The 20,222-nt window shown below is 41.8% G+C and overlaps 1 protein-coding gene across 1 annotated transcript; it reads right to left on the reverse strand.

Annotated features, from left to right (window-relative positions):
* Positions 1-7,816: 7,816 nt before the first annotated feature.
* On the reverse strand, positions 7,817-14,766 carry LOC147884425 (serine/threonine-protein kinase Nek1-like). Its single transcript, XM_087398278.1, has 14 exons — positions 13,670-14,766; positions 13,518-13,584; positions 13,345-13,410; positions 12,826-12,872; positions 12,632-12,677; positions 12,274-12,354; positions 12,013-12,055; positions 11,861-11,910; positions 11,181-11,262; positions 11,044-11,093; positions 10,296-10,369; positions 10,108-10,159; positions 9,256-9,843; positions 7,817-9,153 (listed from the first exon to the last, which is right to left on the reverse strand). Exons 1-14 carry the CDS (start codon positions 13,777-13,779, stop codon positions 7,915-7,917), a joined length of 2,595 nt encoding a protein of 864 aa, XP_087254404.1. The 5' UTR covers positions 13,780-14,766; the 3' UTR covers positions 7,817-7,914.
* Between the last annotated feature and the right edge of the window lie 5,456 nt (positions 14,767-20,222).

Genomic DNA, 20,222 nt, shown 5'->3' on the forward strand with positions numbered 1-20,222 from the left:
AACCACCACGTTATGTTCATGCTATTCATCCTGAGTTTGTTTACAGGTTGAAGAAAGCCCTATATGGCCTGAAGCAAGCACCTAGAGCATGGTCTGATAAGATAGGACAGTATCTTGTCACTATTGGCTTTCAGATTTCCAAGGCAGATTTCTCACTCTATGTGAGAAAAACAGAGAAAGGTATTATGCTGCTTATCATTTATGTTGATGATTTGATCATCATAGGTGATAGTGATGAAGATATCCTTCATGTGAAAATGCTATTGCGAAGTTTGAGATGAAGGATTTGGGAGAGCTGCGTTATTTCTTGGGCATTGAGGTGATTAGATCACCAAGTGGGATACAGCTCTTGCAGAGGCAGTATGGATTGGACATGTTGTCCAAATATGGGATGACAGGCTATAAGCCTATTTCAATTCCTTTGGAGTAGAATGTGAAGCTGAGCACAGATGCAGGTGAGCTTCTGGAAGACCCTACTATGTACAGGTGCATAGTAGGAAGTTTGATTTATATGACTATTACCAAGCCAGATTTAAGCTATGCTGTTGGATTGGTAAGTCAGTTTATGCAGGCTCCAAGGAAACCGCATTTGGATGTGACTAGACGCATACTCAGGTATGTGAAGTCCACATTGCAGTATGGACTATTTTATGAGGCTGGGGTTCAGATACAGTTGCATGGATACACTGATGCTGATTGGGCTGGTAGTACTTCTGATAGACGATCTACCAGTGGATATGTGTTCTCTTTTGGGAGTGCTGCAGTCACCTGCAGCAGCAAGAAACAGTCTACAGTTGCCTTGTCGAGCACAGAGGCTAAGTACAGGGGTGCAGCAATGGCTGCATGTGAGGTAGCTTGGTTGCATAAGCTGCTTTATGATATGCATCAGTCTACAGATGGGCCAATTGTCATTTATTGTGACAACATGAGCAGTATACACTTAGCAAATAACCCAGTCTATCATGCTAGAACAAAGCACATTGAGGTGCATTATCACTATGTGCGAGAGAAGGTTTTACTAGGTCTTATTGATCTAGTTTATGTCAGCACAGAGAATCAGGTCGCTGATATATTCACGAAGGCATTGGGCAGAGAGAAGCTGCGCAAGTTCAGAGACCTGCTTGGTGTGCAAGAATTGGAATTGAGCTCAAGGGGAATTGTTGAGATATCGAGCTCCACTCGTGATATGCCAGGGTGACTGTTGTGTATTTATGTCACCGACTTGTTAGCTGCAGATGCGATTGGTACACCGCCCACGAATAATAGCTAGATGACAGCTATCCTTATCTACTCTAGTTTGTGGCTCAGTTAGTATGCCACCTTAGTTAGTTGAGTTTGGTTTGAGACCCACATATAGGGTTCTTCTATTTCTTTGTACTAGAGTTCTTTTGGCTTACACAACTAAGAAGAGGAAAACTGTTTTTAGCCTCCACCTGTGTGTGTATTCCCCCTTTGTGTATGTGAGAAAGCCGCAAGTGAGACTCCTTCCCTCTCTCCCACTATATTCACACTTTTTAGGTGATCCCTACCAAGTCAGATGCACATGCCTATCCATTGATTTTGGGAAGGCCCTCTCTATGCAAGGTGAAGGTTGTTCAGAAGTGGGATACTGGAGAATTGATTGTGCAGGGAAATGATAAGAAGGTGCGCTACAACATCAGAAGCTGGAAAAAGAAAGTTCTCAAGGAGGAGTCTTCAATCAGAGAGTTCGAGCTCTGACTTAACCGATGAAGAAGAAGAGATAGGGCGTAGCTCCGAAGAGTCCAGCTCAGAGGGTGAGGTGGAAGGAGTGGCCTTTGGTCTTTGTCTTGGTGCTAATCGGGATGTCAAGTCAGGAAGAAACAAGGTAGTGGTGCAAGAACATCCTGTAGAGACACTTCATGTGGAGGATGTGGAGCACACTAAATGACGCCAATGCAATGAAGAGCTTCTTGGTGATTCTCTATCAAGTAGTGAGAAGCTCCAGTACTTGGATATGTTAGGTGATTTTCCATATCCTAATCTGGCTTTATATCTCTGAATACTTCCATTTGGATTGTACTTCACTTTGTATACCCATTTGTTTGCTATGGCCTTCTTTCCTAGTGGAAGGTTGCATAATTCCCAAGTATTATTCTTATACAAAGCATCCATTTCTTCATTCATAGCAGTTTTCCATTCTCGCTTGTCTACTGCGTCTTCGAAGTACATTGGCTCTTCTGTAGCCATGATGGTAGTCATAAGAGCATAGTTGGTGGTTTCCACCTAAATTGCTTTGTCTTTCTGAGCATATGTCAATCTGGCTGGAGGTCTGCTTTCCCTAGTAGACCATCTGAGCTGTTGTGGCTCTGCTTGGGGTGTTTCTGGCAATCCTTGCTCTTCTTCATCAACCTGTTCTATAGATGACTGTGAAGTCAATGCTTCTATCTCCTGTGTACGTGAGGTTTTCCATTCTGATTCCTCATCAAAAATACATCTTTGGAGATAATGTCTTTTCGGTTGATGGGATCATACAATTTATAGCTTTGCTTTCTTCACTGTAGCCAACCATGAAGCATTTGCGTGACTTTGCATCCAATTTCCTGCGATGATCATCATGTATGTGGGCATATGCTATGCAACCAAATATGTGGAGATGCCCAATGCATGACTTGTTACTAGTGAATGCTTCATAAGGAGTCATACCTTGTATCGGTTCAATAGGAAGCCGATTAAGCAAGAAGTTTGCTATAGCTATTGCTTCTGCCCAATACTGATTCAAAAGATGCTTTTCACTAAGCATTGCTCTAGCATTGTCTGCTAAAGTCCCATTCTTCCTTTCAAATCTTGCATTCTGCTGAGGAGTATCTACACATGTGAATTGTCTTCGTATGCTGTGATTTCTGCAAAAGTTCATGAATGCTGAAGACATGTATTCACTTCCTCTATCTCATCACATGACTTTGATCTTTCTTCCTGTCTGGTTTTCTACCATGGCTTTGAATTCTTGAAATCTGGAAAACACTTCAGATTTCTCTTTGAGAAAGTAGACCCAACAATATCTGTTGTAGTCGTCGATGAAAGTCAAATAGTAAAGTGAACCATTGATGCTGTAGGTCTGGGCATAACCCCATACATCTGTATGTATCAAATCAAGAATACCTCATGCACGAGAGGTACTTTTGACAAAGTTGGTTCGCTTTTGTTTGCCAAAGTAGCATGCTTCACAAAGTTTTCCAAGAAACTGTAGCTTCGGAATCCCAATTGCCATATTCTGATTCCTGAGATCTAACAAGTACTTGAAGTTGACATGACCATATCTCTTGTGCCATTTTGCAGATAGTGGCATCTGTTGCGGTTGAGCTGACATGGCATTCTTATCTGGTACTATAGCTAGCATTCTATATAAGTGTCCTTCCTTGATACCTTTTGGTACTAGCTGACATCTTTTGGATTTGTCTCTGATAGTGCATTCATCATCGTCGAAGATGACTTTGTAATTGTGTTCCGTCATTTGACCTACTGACAAAAGGTTCTTGCTGAGCTTCAAAACAAATAGCACATCTTTCACTAATCCTTTCGTACCAGTGAAATTGTTCATAGGGATAACGCCTGTCCCTTGAACTAGATTCGGTGTATTTTCTGCTTTGTAGATGACATTTTTCTGACCTTCTAATGGTTTCATCTCTGTGAACCATTCCTGATGATTTGTCATATTAGATGATCCACCGCTGTTGATGTACCAAGGATCCTGTTCCACTTGGTCGACTTGATAGCTGTAATCCTCTTTGGGATTGAAATCAGTGTCTGAGTACACTGTGTCTGAGTACACTGTATCAGTTTGATGCATTTCATCATTTGCAAGAAACATATTTCCATGTTCATTTGCAAAATGACTGTGACTAGAATGTCCACCACGATGATTTCCTCTACCTCGGGAATTCCCTCGATTACTTCTGGATTGACCGCCTTGGTCGTACTGCTTCTTGCGGCAATCTCTTTCATAGTGTCCAAACTTGTGACAGTAGTTGCACTGAATGTTTGACACATTGGTGGACGCATTCCCAAAAACTCAAGGCGGGTTCTTTCTCTCATAAACCTCTAAAATCTCTCAAAATGAACCTTCAATCTCTCTCGAAAATCTCTCAAATAAGATTCTTTCAAAGCTAATGAAAACTGATCTTTCTCTCACGAAACAAGCCCTCTCTCTCTCTCATAATTCTAGGCTCTCAATGATCTCTCTCACAAGGTAGATCTCGCAAAGAACTCTCGAAGGAGATGAACGGACAGAAATTCCTCTCAAATGGACGGAATTTTTCTATCAAAGAAGTTCTCTCAATGGAAGAGAACACGCGATCTCTCGATCTCTCAATCAATCACACTCTCTCAAATGGATCGCAATGCCTCAGCGGAAGGCAAGGGAGCTCTGATACCATGACAAAATATGAAGAGGGGAGAGGAGAAGAGTGGAGATGAGGAGAGAGGGCATAGCTAGAGAGCACACCACAAATGACCAACTATACACTAGATTTAGTTGAAATATGCAAACCCATTTAGGGTTAGGGTTAGGGGATCTAACCCATTCCTTTATAGCACTCTATAAGGTTAGTGCTATGCACATATGATCACGTGATGGTGCTATGCACACATGATCACATGATGTTGAGCGTGAACTCTCAACACCTCTTCCATGAGCCTTCTCTCCCTCTTGTAGATATTCTCTTATGTAGACTCTTGAGTCAATCTCTCTCTAGTTTATTCTCTCTCTATGAGTAGTCTTGGAGCTTCTGCTCCCTCTTGTATGTTGAAACCTCTTCTTCTCCCTTGTGTTTGTAGTATTTTTAGTAGCATTGGAGTGGTCTCACTCTATTGGTAACAAAGGTCACTTCAGGTTCTCTCTCTTGAGTGTCTCTTCCCTTTTTCCATTGCTTTTCTCTTCCAAAGTGCTCAGAAGTGTTGTCTATTCGGTTGCTCATTGCGCATACATGGTTTATCTATTTCCCAAGCCACAAAGGGGACTCTTCCTTCGCTCCTAGGTGACCTCTATGGGACTTGGATCGTTGATGAAGTCTAAGCATGGAGGTAGTATTCTCCCAAGTCGGCACCAATAGAAGGAGTAGATGTTTTTCATGACAATTTGACCCCTTGTCAATATTTTGCTCATAACTTTTTGTTCGATGGTCCAATTTGGATGAAACTTATATCAACACGAAGCTCTCTTCAAGGAGCAGCATCCTATGTCTTTAGTTATTATATTAGATGTCAAACCAAAAATCTATGGCTCTCTGTGTGTGACTGTTTTTTCTCAGACAGTTTTTACCCCCGTCCAATAAACTGCCCATATCTTTCCGACCGCTTCTCTTTTTCTTACGAAACTTATATCAAATGAAGCCCATTCCAAGGCGCATCCTAATATGTGATTGAATATTTTATTTCATGTCTCTACTGAAAGTTATGGGTCTTTGTGTCTTATGACAATTTGGAGAGTGTTTTGAGCTAAGTGTAAAGGTGTCTATGAAGGAGGTGCAATGTTTCCTCGGAACCTACCCATCCGACCCAATCAACCCCTTCAAACTATATCAGTTCATATCATGTTGAGCCGCAAGGTCTTCTTTCAACAACGTATCGCTCTTCTCTTTGGTGCAGACCGGCTTGCTGAGATTATGGCCTCCGCTAATCCTTTCCTTCTCCTTATGCTTGAGTACAACATCACTTGGGATGTTACCATCTTCATTCTCATCTAAGGGAGGATAGTATGGTGTGGTCTCTTGGTATAAAAGCTTCTTTTTAATGTCCCCTTCCCAGTGTTGAATATCTCTATCACTCAGTTTGAAAGCAGTAGGAAGTGAAGAGGTGCGTGAAGTTTATTACCCCTAACTTCATGTCACATTACCATGAGCAAGTTGATCTAAAATTGTGTGATACACGATGTAAGAAGTGTACTAACAATTGACTGTTGTTTGCAGTTGTAGGGCTTTATCATCTTCGACTGGCAAGCACTCAAGAACCCTGTTGTTTTAATATGTTAGCCCCCAACATTTTATGAGGTAAATTGCAAGCAGGCATGATGAATACTATAGTATTCACCTTGTTTCGATTAGTTTAATTTACTCTCTTAAGCTAAGTCCCAAATGCACTAAACGTAACATGAAATAATCTAAATTAATGTCAAATCTAGAGTTTTAGGTTGAATTTTATACCATGTGATTTTTCCTTGCCAAAAACAAAAATATTTCCTTTGATAGTATGAAATAGGAGTTTTAGATGAGTTTCTAAAGAAATTGCACCCATTAGCTCTTCTATTCTATACGGAGACTAATACCATACCAACCACATGGCAAGTATGTGGAGGTTTGGGGATGAATTCTAGAGGTTCGAGAGAGAAGGGAGGCAAGCCACATGGAGTGAAAGCTTGGACCAAGGAAGGGACTAGCAATCGTGCAAGCAGAACAACGCACGTGATCATGACATATGGCAACTGCACGCACAAAGCTTTCGAGATCTTGACATGTGGCAAACCAAGGCGTGCGATCATGACACATGTATGAGGCCAACATTCATGCCACCAACTAGCCCGACCATGTGACATAGCACTGCAACGTGTCCATCAAGGGTCCTTTTCCATATATATAAAGTGCTGTGGCATCACAATAGACACGTGTCTCGAGCATCGTATAAGACAGAGTGCGAGGTCAATTAGGCAAAGTGACATGCGAGGCAAGATGAAGAGGCTAATAGCGAGAGAGAGAGGGAGAGAAAATATAATAAAATTATAATAAGGTATATGTATTCTAATATATTATATTATAATATATAATATATATACAATATATTTTATATTTCATATAATATAATATATTAATGAAATATGTGTATGTGTGTGTGCATGTCTGTTTTATTTATATTTATATATATATATATATATATATACCTCAAATAGCTTTGCAACCAAAGAGAGATATATGTATGTATCAACATCTAATCACTGAAAGCAAGATGGGGAAGAAAAGGGCCGAGTGAAGCGGAGGAGCAAAGGAAAGAGCCTTTGGATCTTTTCCTTTGGAACCTGTCCTCCTCCTAAATGTCGACCCACATTAGAAGGGAGACCTCAAATAGCTTCCTAACCACACACACACACACACAAAGAATATAATGAAGTATATATAATATAAGATATATGTATTATAATATATTATATTATATATTATAATATATATAGTATTTTATTTAATATAATATATTAATGTAATATATGTGTGTGTGTATGTGTATCAACGTCTAGTCATTGAAAGCAAGATGGGGTAGAAAAGGGACAAGTGAAGCAAAGGGGCCTTATGGGATCTTTTCCTTTGGAACCTTTCCTCTTCCTAAATGGCGAGAGGGAGACCTGAAATAGCTTCGTAACCAAGGAGAGAGAGAGAAAGAGGGACGAGGGAGGGGGGCGAGGATCTAGAGGCGAGGTGTGTGTGTGTGCATGCGTGCATGTATTATACATACATATATTTATATTTATATGAAAGAGAGAGAGAACAGATAGACGGGAGGACCAGTACAGCGGGTCTCTAGCCCATCTTAGTCTGGTCAGGTTACTCGTGTTTTCAAGGGACCAAACATGGGCTAGCATTGACTTACCAAGGGGAATGTGAGGGCTCAGGGAATCGGCCAACGTAAGAGATAGAAACATATCTAAGTGACGAAAACGGACTGCGAAATGATCAGAAATGCTGCAGATGAAATGACACTGCATATCTAGTCGCGAGAGCGGACCGTGAAATGATCAGAAATGCTGCAGAAGTAGCAAATGCTGTAAAATAAGAAACAACTAAAATAACAAACAACTTGAGACTAATCTGTGAGTAGAGCACAGGACGAAACTGGTTGAAGAAAAATGGAAAAGAGCGTTGGATCGTAGTCTGTTTAGTCGAGAAGCTCAGCCTGTACGAGCAGATTACAAGCTCAATAATCAGACCTTGTGTTAGTTTCGAAGCTCTCACATTGCTCCCCAAGCATCATCTCCTTGAGGCTCTTGGTTAACCAGATGGCGGTTTCTCGAGGAGACACCTTGTCTCGACCAAAGGGCTTCAAAACAATGGCAAGCTCCTGCAGTCTTTGCTGCTCAATCAGCTGGGCACTGAGTTCCAGCAAGCCTTCCAGAGCTTCGGCTCTTTGGCGGTGGGACTTGACATCGATTCCTTTGGCTGCCCCTCTGTGGAAATCAACTACATCCCCATCATTGGAGAAGCTGTGGCGATGATACTGCTGCTGGCGCTCTTCAGCATAGTTAGGAAGAGCCGTTGCAGTGCTGCTGCTGGTAGTAGTAGTGGTGCTATTGGGCACAGAGAAAGCCTCCATTCCTGGGTGTAGCAAATTGTTGAAGGCACAAGCATCGTTTCTCTCTTCCTGTGCACAATCTGCCCCAATCCTGAAGGTGCTGTGCCTTATCACGTGTATCACGTCGTTGTATGATGGCCGGACAGGGGTTGGAGCTTTCTCGTGGATCCGGATCGTCCCTTTCTCTTGGGTTTTATCCTGGTTCACTTCATACTCTTGATCATAGTAAGATTTGGATGGAGTTGCTTCGTCTGTCTCAAACCCATACAATTCGTTCCTCTTAATTGTCCCGGAAGAGCCCGGCATCTCGATAGCTTCTTCCAACTTTGACATCGCTCCCTCCACCGTCCCATCACTAGCAGGAAATCCCTCGTAAGTGCTGAGAGAAAACTGGGGTATTAAATCTAGCCTAGGGGCGTTAACAGAAATATCCGGGGACTGGTTAGCCTTCAAGCCACCTACTCTCCTTGTTGGTACGCCATTTGAGAATGTGCCTTGACTTGGGCTTTCGGGCACCAAGCGATGTATGCCATGGGTTCCTACACCTCGGGTTGTAGCGTCTGGGATTCGGTTTTGCAAGGTCACCGTGGCAGTTTCCGGCACAGCTGCGCGACAGTCGTGCATGGGATTCCGCCAGACCTTCGGAGTGGCATTCCTCGGACTACCTGCGGCTAGATGATTTCTGGTATTGATGGGAGAGGTACTCCGTCGTATGGCACCGGTACCTTTCCCTGTAAGTGGTAAGGAGGCTCTGCGTGTCTCTGAGGCAACCGGTTTCTGTCTGCTGAGATAAGCCCTGTCATCTGAGCCGTCCCTCTGGACATTAACTCGAGGTGTTGCATCGCCTCCGGGGAATTGCCGTAACTATAATCAGATAGTACGAGTTATATTCAGCCTCACGTCGAAAAAAGAACCACTGTTATACGAGGTTAGCATGACTCACGAAAATTTCAGAGAAGAGTTTACCCATTGGTTCGAAGGTAGCCTTTGCTGTGTCTTCTTTGCTGAATCTAATTTCGATCTTGGAGTGCCAGCAGCTCTGCTCGGTGTTTGGGGGCTACAGGAAACGCCCTTGCTGAGGCGTCCGGGTGTGGTTGGAGAGATCTTCGGTTGAAGTTGTTTATATGCGTTGTCATTTTTGTTATGGAGATTGAGATCTGCATTTTCCTGAAGAAGACCCAAGGTGCAGCGTTTCCCCAATTCCTCGACCCACGCCTTCTCAGCAGTGGCATTCGTTGAGTGCGGGTTTGATGACCCAAACATATCCCTTTTTTCCTGGAAGTGTGGCCAATCACAAAGCTTAACACCAGCAAGGTCAGCTAGTAGATTATCAGGGTCAGCCACAGGACCCTTGGAAGAATATGCCTTTCTAAGCGGGCTGCTTTTCCCAGTCGTACTACTCGTGAAACTGTTATAACCACTTTCTTCACCAGTATCATCATCCGTCATGCAATTGCGCAATTGTCTTTCAGGAGTCATAAAAAAGAAACCAGCTTGCTTCCGACATTGATTGACATAAGGCCGCAAGTGAGGATGCTCAAGTAGGTCAGAAGCCTGTCATGAAACAGCTGTGAAGTCAGCTCATGCAGAGGATGCTTAGTAGTTCAGACGCCTATCAAGAAAAAGCTGTGAAGTCAGACTCAAGTATAGCTGCTACCAAGCAGGTGCACGCATCACCATATAGAACTGCAGTAGAGAGAATGCTCACAATACTGTACTTAATTTTAAACTCTGTTGTTTTGCACCATATGATTATCAAGACATACAAAGAGGGCCAAGTGAACCTGAGCATGATATCATCAGCTACTTATAACTTACACTTGGTCGATGCTCTGGATTCTTTCTCAACATGCTTTTGACGATTCCTTTACTGCAGCACAAAAAATTTGCCTAAGATCGCACTGTGCAATTTCTTAAAGTCAAGCAGCATTCCAATCATCACACACAGATGAAATAAGGTTTAAAATCAAAAGGTAAAACGTAGGAACAGGGGAAAATTTACTCACAGGGATGCAGTGTACACCACAGGTAAGGGTCCAATAGTAGACTTGTTTATCTTACTTACCAGCCCTTGCATATCCTGCAATACCATAAAATCTGTTATAGATTTCTCTTCTTACTGTTCCATCAGAGAGAGAAATCCACAAAGCTATTTTATTTGCACCGGTCAGAGGTTTTCCTTCCTGTCACTTATTGCTTTAGAGAACAAACTGTCACTTATTGCTTTAGAGAACAAGTCATCTGTTCAGCGAATTGCAAATTTATGCATCTGCAGTAAGGGCCACACCAAAAAGGCCATATGCTTATGCATCTGCAGTAAGGGCCACACCAAAAGGGCCATATGCTAGACGTGACAATGTTTGTTCGTCATCAAACCTTCAAATTTCTACGTGACCTTGAATTTTGCACCCATTATCCAACGCACTGTCTAGTGCAAAGCATGTCCAAAATATATCAACTCACACGCCAGATAGTAGATTAAATCTGAGCTTTGGATCAATTTGCTTTTTAGTATTGTACTCACAATTTAGTTTTGTATTGTATTCGCAATTTAGTTTTGCTCTTTATCTATAATTTTTCAATTGTCTTTTATCCACATGAATAGCTGAGCAATGTTTCCCTTTGATCTGCATGATTTATCTTTGACCACACCTGTATACGCTAAAACGAAGGATTTGAGACTACCAACACAAATATTATATAGCCTATGATGAAATAGATAAACACACTATTCAGGAATTGGAAGGCGCTTACAAATGCTTTGAAGGCGGGCCTATGTGCAGTCATTTCATAGATGCAGCATCCTGTGTAAGATGGTTTCTCATGATCAGCAAAGTTCTCAAGTTTCAATTATTTTCTGCAAATTGACAAGTCTACCGCACTATACCCACCAAGCGACCAAATATCTGATTTGAATCCGTATGGGATATCTGCAAGAAGTTCAGGGCACATGTAGTTGGGGGTTCCCACCACCTGTTCAAAAAGTTTGAGGAACCGCCAGTCATTGAGAAGGCTTAGATTTGGTGTTGGTACCACAGAGTCTTAGACTATCACAAAAATTATCCCACTTGGTATATGCTGAAAGGAACAACATCAATTCCCAGCAACGCAAGATGTGTGTATGATGTAATCATAACTTGAACTTTAGCATCGTAACTTAGCTAGCCAAATTACATACATCCACCTGTGGTGCGAGAACTCGGAAGTCAGTAATATTTTCACAATCCGACTCCATAGAAGTGTTGAAAAATCAATTGCGCATTGAAAAAGAATGTGCACGTGAAAATAAAAAATAAAATACCGAATAGTACATCATCTAAATTTGAACTACAATAATGCAACCTGAGCGATGCATAAGCTAAGCTCCAACTTTTCACAGTAGGTAGCTTCCTTCACAACAAGAGTCAAAATTTAACAGCTACTTTCTTTTGTATGGGTCAGACCCAACAGATATCTTCAGAGGGCAGAGCGAATCTATGATCCCTTGCAGCTACCCTAACATAATTCTCACACACACACAAAAGTCGACAATGTAGATGACGTAACTGTACAGGCGTCATGGAAGACTTACGGAAGTTGTAAGATTATCTGCTTTCAGCAGTTTTGCCAAGCCGAAATCTCCTGCAATCAGATTTTATTGTTTGAGGAATACGTTCAAATATTTTTGTTGAAATTTTATCATAGACAACAGCAAATGCAGCAATAGAATCGGCACCTTCTTACCTAGTCTGATATCCTGATCCTTTGTCAAAAATATATTCGAGCACTGCCATCCAAGTCCAGTAGACTAATTAGTTAACTTTTGAAGGCCATTTTTTCAAGACTAAACTCTCTTTTAAAATGTCGTTCGAATGAAAATTTTGTAGTGTTCGGTATGGTTACAAATTGGGTAGTGTGTAAATCACAGGATGGATATCCAGATGCTACAGGATGGCTTCTGCTTACTAAATAAGACGGGGAACTGAGACGCTACAAATACACCACCTTAAGATCCCGGTGGAGTATGTGGTTCGAATGAAGATGATCCACAGCCAGCAACAGCTGTACCAACCATGTGCACAATTTCTGGAAAAAAGAAGGTAAAGGTCAAGACCTAACCATTACTGCAGAACAAGACATTCAACGAATTCGAAAAAAACAACAATGATAGAAGCAAATCAATGTGGTGCCTTTAATGACTATTCAAATGACCCAAAAGCCATTGTACATAATAATTCATATAATTGGCCTTCCATCAGGGATTTGGTTGAGCGAGAGTAAAGTTGTGGTTTGACATGTGCTAAGCTGCTCAACGTTAGCAGCTGACGGACATTATATGTGCCAGTGCATGAAGCTAGCTAACCTCCTCAGAAACGTAGACTCCATGAGACTTCCGAATGAAATCTGCCCTGCAGCCAAAGCACGAAATGGGGGAATTTATATAGGAGAATCTTGTCGGCCTTTCACGAAAGCATACAATAGGCTAGAAACCCAAAATCAAGCACAACCTATTGTAATTGAAATTTGGCCTCTTGCATATACGGACGGTTAACTTACATGTCCCCACCTTCGCAGTACGATAAAACAATGCATACGTAGCATCCCTGCAAAAGACAACAAATACAGTCTGAGTTGGAGAAGGAATACCTTCCACACGAAACAACAATTCACCATAATGTCAATTTGTAGATGGGGGCGACGTTGTGGAACCCTGGTTGCTGGCAGGTCTTGTTTTAAACGATTGATGGATGGAGTTAAGGCGCAAATCAATGTATTTACAGACCCTCTTAAAAAGACCCTACAATGGATTGTTGGATATGCCGCCACTGTATTGTGCTTCTAACGGAACATTCTGGAATCTGAACCGGCATAAACCTCATCTCCTTGCACTCTTCTCCAAGATAAAGGCCGAACTAAGTCCGGGAACGAGCACTGCTTTCAACCGATTTCCTTGGGAAACACAAACATAACACGCTCTGGTTTCTAATGTACTCAACCGCCCCAAAAATTCTGTATTCCCGCAGGATTAACGAAAGGTTTGATAGTCTTTAGGAAACGACTGAGAAATAAGTGCACCTTCTCCACCCACGACTCTTTGTACTCCACGATGTAAGGATGATGCACCTTGGAAACCAGGACCATCTGTATCCACAGCAAGCAATAGAACTATAAGCCTCGCATATGCCTTTGCGAAATGTATGTCTGAAGCGCTAATTACGACCACTCGTTCGCTCGAGGAAATATAGTACCTCTTGATGCGCTGATCTGCGACATCGATCCGTTTGACGTGCAAGGCGTATTTTCTTCAGCACGTACCTGCGCATAAGCTGGTTAAGTTAGGATGTGAAGACGAACAATGAAGGCGCTCAACTAACGAAAGAGAACGGGACGAGAAACTTACTTTTTCTTTTCAAGCTTGTGAGAGACAAGTATAGCGGAGCCAAATGCGCCTTTTCCGATCTGTTCCAGGATCTCATACTTGTCCATTCTTGAATCCGTGACTTCTTTCATGTTGATCTTGTTGTTCCTATTACACTTTACTGGTTGATTTTGACGCTTGCGGCTTGGTTCCAACAATCCTGCAAGTTTTGCGGAAGAGGTACGACGGAATAGCTCACTCCGAGTAAGGCGACAATTGTGGCCCTATTTCTTTTGTGCAAAGTTGTTTGGTTACAAGACTGCGAGAGGCTTAGAGACAACAACACAGAGAGCTTTTGCTACGTCTGACAAGCTGCCTTTCGGATATCGAACTAAGATGGAAGACCACAAGACATACTGACCAGAGCGGCATTTGGAAAAGAGAAAATGGTGATGAGACTCATCAGCCTAGTGGCTCGCACACACACGAAGGTGGAGAGGGCACCGAGAAGGATAAAGGCCAAAATCTACTGGAAATCCATAAAGACGCCGAACCAAAATAAGGCGTCGTGGCGAGGATGGAGGAAGCGTGCAGGTAAATTTGAAGCTGTTGCGAAGTCGAAGCAGGCCATGGGGGGAGGTTCAAATCGAATCCGACGAAGACAGGACGACGGAATTCAAAAAGGACTTTGAGAATCAAGTCGACTGCGGAATTCAAGTCGAATGCGACGAGGACGGGACGACGGAATTCAAAAAGGACATATATTTCTGTTGCTGCTGCACTGCTCCATCCTGATTTCTGACGCACAGAATTCTGTTGCCGTTGAGCTCTCAACTCTCAAGTCTCCAGATATCAAGTTTCAACTCAAGCCGCGTGGCTTTTGGAGCTTTGTTGCTTCTTTTTCCTGACAAACGCTCCGTCGCTCACCCAATCACGCTGTTCTCTTCTTCAACCTTTCGATTATCGCCTTTAAAATATCACTCGCAAACTTCTTCTGAGAGCCGAATCTCCCTCTTTGTCGCCTTCTGCCAGAAATCGGCGCCCTGTCTCCAGAGAAATCGCAGAATCTTGCGATTTTCGCCGTAAAATATCACTTTCCGAGCCGAGTCAGCTGACCGAATCCCTCTCCTTGTCGGAAATCCTCGCCCTGTCTTCAGCGAAATCCCATTGTTTGCGCAAACATAAACTATTATGCAATGCGTGGAACAGCTTCTTGCATAATCAACGCCGGATTCGACAAATGGAGTCCATAACATGGACGAAATGCAAAGCAACTCGTCGCGTGAATCCACAAAATGCAAGAATTGCGTCCGAGACAAGGAATTCCCTGCGCAAAAGGATGATTTGCAATTGCATAAAGCGGCCGTGGTTCACCAGCTCTCTGAACGTTACAAAACAAAGCTCAAATTTGTAGCGAGAGCATTGTGGATATATATAATTCCAACATCGGTCTGAAAGGGCGGCAGCGTTCAAAGTTGAAGATAAGCCCAAAAAAAAAAACTATGGTTGATGAGTTCAAAAACTTGAAAGTTGGCAAATCCAAGAGTGAGATTGTTGCGTGTAGGCAAAGTTAATTTCAGATGTTGAAGCAGGTAGTACAAGAGTGTTTTGAATTGAGCGCGGCTATTATGAGTGGATTTGAATATAGATATGCTGAAACAGGATTCACAACACGGAGCTCGAAAAAAGGGTTCAAACTTCACACCGGAATGCGCGCATTTGGGTGCAGATTGCATCGTATTTTTCGTTCATGTGGCCCAGAGGTGGCGCACGTGTGACCTAAATCCAGATGGTGGCTAAGTGCGCAATTGTCCACCGCAAGAAGCACCCCTTCCCAACCCAACCCGTGTTCACACACAACATTTTTCTCAACAAATCACAAATCTTTGGGTTTCCAATCTTTCTTGGGAATTTGCAATTTTCTCCACCTAAAATGTAACTACATTGTCTAAAATTTTACAAACTGAGAAATTATTTTTTACACGTGAAAATGCAAATGTTGCAGGTTCATTGAATATAGTTTGCAAGTTTTCTGTGAACATTGAACCCAACCCTCTAAAGAGCATTATCCCATTGCTCGGAGCCCGTTCCCACATGAGCGGGATCGCTACTTTTTCCTAAAGCCTTGCTCATTCCCACGACCTGAACGTCTACCTGCCATGCCAAAATCGAGCACTACACCAACCAGCTTTATAGTGAATTTCACCCCTAACCGAGCATTTCGGGGCCTACTACAAGGACACAATGGATTGCACATTTTTGCTATTGTTCTGGGCCTTTTGCAGGATTTCACGTCAAGAATGGTACATAAGTCATCAGAGATAAGCAAGGGGGATTGTGCAGGAACCCTTTCTCCTCACCACTAGCGAATGCTCAAGCAGCATTCTTGGATGACGAGTAGGAACACGCTCTCACAAGCTTCTCAAGAGTCTTTGGGCTAAAAAATAGGAGAGAGGTGGGAACAATTACTAGGCATCCTCTCAAGGTTCTCAAAGTCTTTTCAGGGAAGTGTAGGGGAAGTGTAGGGAAGTGTCTTTTCATGGAAGTGTAGGGGAATACTGGATTTCCATTGCTGGAGATCAAGCTACATATGCGAATCCTTTACTTTCCAGGCTAACATCGTCAATGTTAGCCTTAAAAGTTCAAATCTGCAAATCCTTGTGGAATCTCACATAAAAGGAAAGAATTCCCCTACTTTCCCATGCAAGACGAGGAATCCGCCCACCCGAGCATGCTCTGTCAAGGGTCACCGCATTCACACATCCTACGCATCACTCAATGTCTGGTCACCACCTATTGCTTCACGGTGCAAGTTGCAAACGCAAGATGATGTTGACCGTGAGCATTACAAAACCATGGGAATATTTGGCTTTTAGACCTTGATTGGTCCTACACAAAGCTTGGAGGCGTGGGCAAGGTGCCAAGCTAGAAGCAATCTCCCCAAATGAGGCCATGAGGTGTCAGTCCGTGTCACTTGTTGTAGAGGTTGCTAACGGATGTTTTGAATGGCAATTTCTAGCTGGCAGGAATTTGATTGGGCCTTTTGACATGTTCACCTCTTCATCTGAACCCATCTTAAAGGCCTATTCACAGGCAACCCTTTTAAGCACTACAACCACCTCCTTCAGAGACTCAACCCTCCTCCTCCTAGGTCACCCCTCCTACTGTTGCACTAGAGTCCTCACCCTTACTATAGCCAATCCTTGACCTCACAATGACTACCATCTACCCATGCATTACGCATCCTTCAATGGCTGTAGCCAGCATAACAATCGCCATCTACCTGGCTGGTTGCTCCCCCCTTTGGCTCATAGTTGCACTATAGAATAAATTACTACATTGTCTCATATTAATCCACCCCATTCCGTATTCGTGCATGGTTTTAGGAGTAATAAGCAAAGGCATTTCAATTTCACCTTGATTTGGACACGCAACTTTAGTAGCAAACGACGAGCACATATCATCTTGCTCTACCTGTTCAACTTGCAACAATAGTGAAGGTTAGGTGACAAGAAGCCTTGTACACCTTAGTATGCCAAGGACTCAAACTCACTCATCCTTTCATTTAACCCACATCCAACCAACCAGAATACTATTTTCTGACTTCATAACATAAAGTTTGCAGTATCTTACTAATTGTAATTAGTTTTTACAAACTTGCATGCCTACAATGTAGTCCCCAACATAAAGGCTAAGCAACACCTTATAGCCAAGGTAAAAAATAGGAGAGGAAGGTTATTATAGAAGTGTCAGTCATTGAGTGAAACTTTCCCTAATATTGAGTTACAAATATTAGCCCATGCTACCATTTTCAAGGCTTCAATGGAATTAAGTATACTTAAACTTCATATATTATAAGTTTTTTATGAGCTAGAATTTGAAAATTCTAATCTTATAGCTAGGTCCAGATGACTAGCGCCGATCGATTTGATTACTTGGATGGGCTAAATTTGGAAGCTTGTATGAGAAAGGTATGTTGATTTTTGGGCAAATTTCCATATTTAATACTATAAATAGTATCCCACGCAACCTGGAGTATGCTCTCGATTTTCCATTAAGCTAATATTCGGCCAGGCTAACTTCTTCCTCAAGTAAACATAAACCAAGGTCAATTTTGGAAGAATTGTTAATGAACAAGGGAGAGCTTGCAAGAATAGAAAAGTAAACAGAGCATAAATGATGAGCTTGCAAGAATAGAAAAGTAAGCATAGCATAGACAATGAAGCAAATAACATGAGGCCTAAAATACATACGCATACAAAGGTGAACTACTAAATATAAAGCCTTCCCTTCACATGAGCACCCCTAATCTACTTTATCGTGCCATGTGCTCCACATTGAAAACTTCCAACTGGTAACAAACATCCAAAGCCATTCTTCATTTTCAAAAAATATCATTACTTCAAAATTCTTTGGGTCTCTCTTTTAGTGACTTGAAATTATTATCTTAATCACTATCTCGAAGCTTGCATTAGCATGTCCAAACGTCATGGTTCCTTCTTCTAATCATTTTGAAGTTGAGTTTTTTAACCAACCGAGGAACCTTCACACTTTTAAAACTAGCACATAGGACCAAGAGTCGCTTCCACTATTAATCTTACCATGTTAGCAATTTCAACTCTCTTAGTCATCTAGCAACTACGAAAAAGGATAGACATTTGTATTCTACCCTCAAATGTGCTTCCCTCAACTTTTCAATAATGCCCCCCCCCCCCCCCCTTTCCGCCCTTCTCCCCCAACTAGTCTTGACTACCTCAACCTAAAAAGTACTCTCATTGAAAGAAACCACCATTGTTATGCTCAAATTACTAGCTCAAATTTTCCCATGCTTGTGTGTACTTCTTCAATTTAGTCCATGATTGTCCATCCCTTGCAAGTTCAAGTGCGATTTCCTAATGTTGATGAAAAAGGCTACTCAAGAATAACTCCTAGAAGGCTCTCTCAAAGAGTGTCACTTAGAGTAGTCAGACTTTGTCTAATGGTTGAGTTATGGGGATTCACTACATATGAGCCATATGATGAGCTTGCTTAGTATTCATTGTTTAAGCATGTTTTTAAGCATCTCCCAAGGAATGCTGTTTTGCAAGTAAACACTAACCGCCACCTTCTCGAGCAACAAGAGGCCAAGATCACACTTGTACCTTGCTACTTTGGGAGAGGAAATGCCACTATTAGCTATTGTGGAATTTTGCACAACTCCATGGGTCCTCCTTCTTACCTTTTGGCATTTGATTACATAACCGAGTCCCAACAATCATCCTCAAGTTTCTTGCTCTTTAATATTATTACCTCCAATCAAAGATGGAACAAGTGGTCACTTGTTCTAGCTTTTAAAACTGCCAAACATCACCCTTTTTAGGGGTTTTACTTGATATGTGTTGTAGATATGTTCCATAATACATAAATTTCTTATTTTCTTTCTCCAAAAAAATGAGCTATTATTAGCATTAGTTATAAACAATGTCTTCCTTGAAGGAAGCCTCAAATCATAGTTGAATGTGATTGTAAATCCTATATACTATTGCCTTATATCCAAATCATTTTTGCATATAAAAAGTCTACCTTATATAATATTTAATACACTAGCCCTCTACTAGAAAGTAGTGACAAGTAATCCTACTCTAGTGAATATTTGATACATCAAGCCCTCTACCATCATTAGAATAGCTGCATACATTATTGAAGCATTCATCTATTGAAGTGCTTTTCCTTTTAGATTTATGGGTATCTTTTTTTCCTATTGTTTTCCTATCATAGATTACATGATGTGATTGCTCACATGACTAGATTGTATGGTACCAAGAGTCTACATCGATTGTATAATGTGATTGGTCACACAGCTAGCCAAGTTCATGTTGCTTGACCATGCCATATGATGGCCCTAAGTTGGGAACATTTTTTATTTTCTAAAGCCTCTTTATTCTTCTCTCTTCATGGACTATATAATAATGAGACTATAAACTTTTTATTCTTTTCTCATGTAGGAGTTGTTTAATAATGAGAACTATATTTATGATATCATAGTAGCACACCATTGTCCCAATCCCCTTACTATATACACAATTTTATTATGGTTCCTCTCTCTCTCTCTCTCTCTCTCTCTCTCTCTCTCTCTCTCTCTTCCTCCCTCCCCCCCCCTCTGTCTCTCTGTCTCTCTCTCCCTCTCCTTGTGCGTACGCACACACGCAAATGTGTTTGTGTAATCTCACCCCAAAAATGTGTGTGTGTGTGCGTACACACACGCACACATGTGTTTATGTGTCTGTCTGTGCATGCGTGCAAGTATGTGTGTGTGAACATGCACAGTTGTGTGCATGCACACATGTGCATGTACGTAGTGTGCACACGTGCATGTCTGTGTGTCTCTCGTTCCCCCTAGCCTCTTTTTACCCAAAATAAAGGCCAAAATGTGTCAACCAAAAATGTTGTACAAAAATGGAGGTAGGCATTTGGTTTAGCATGCAAGTAAGGACTCAAATAGATGTAATGGAACTACTGGATGAACATGACATTGAATTCAATAAATAAATATCAAGTGATATGAAAAAGTATAAAGTACCTTGTTAGGTATGAAAATCACCAAAATTAATGATTT

The sequence above is a fragment of the Dipteris shenzhenensis genome, chromosome 27 (assembly GCF_047967505.1).
Source record: "Dipteris shenzhenensis isolate YYH24624 ecotype China chromosome 27, Dip_SZ_1.0, whole genome shotgun sequence".
Classification (NCBI taxonomy): domain Eukaryota; kingdom Viridiplantae; phylum Streptophyta; class Polypodiopsida; order Gleicheniales; family Dipteridaceae; genus Dipteris; species Dipteris shenzhenensis.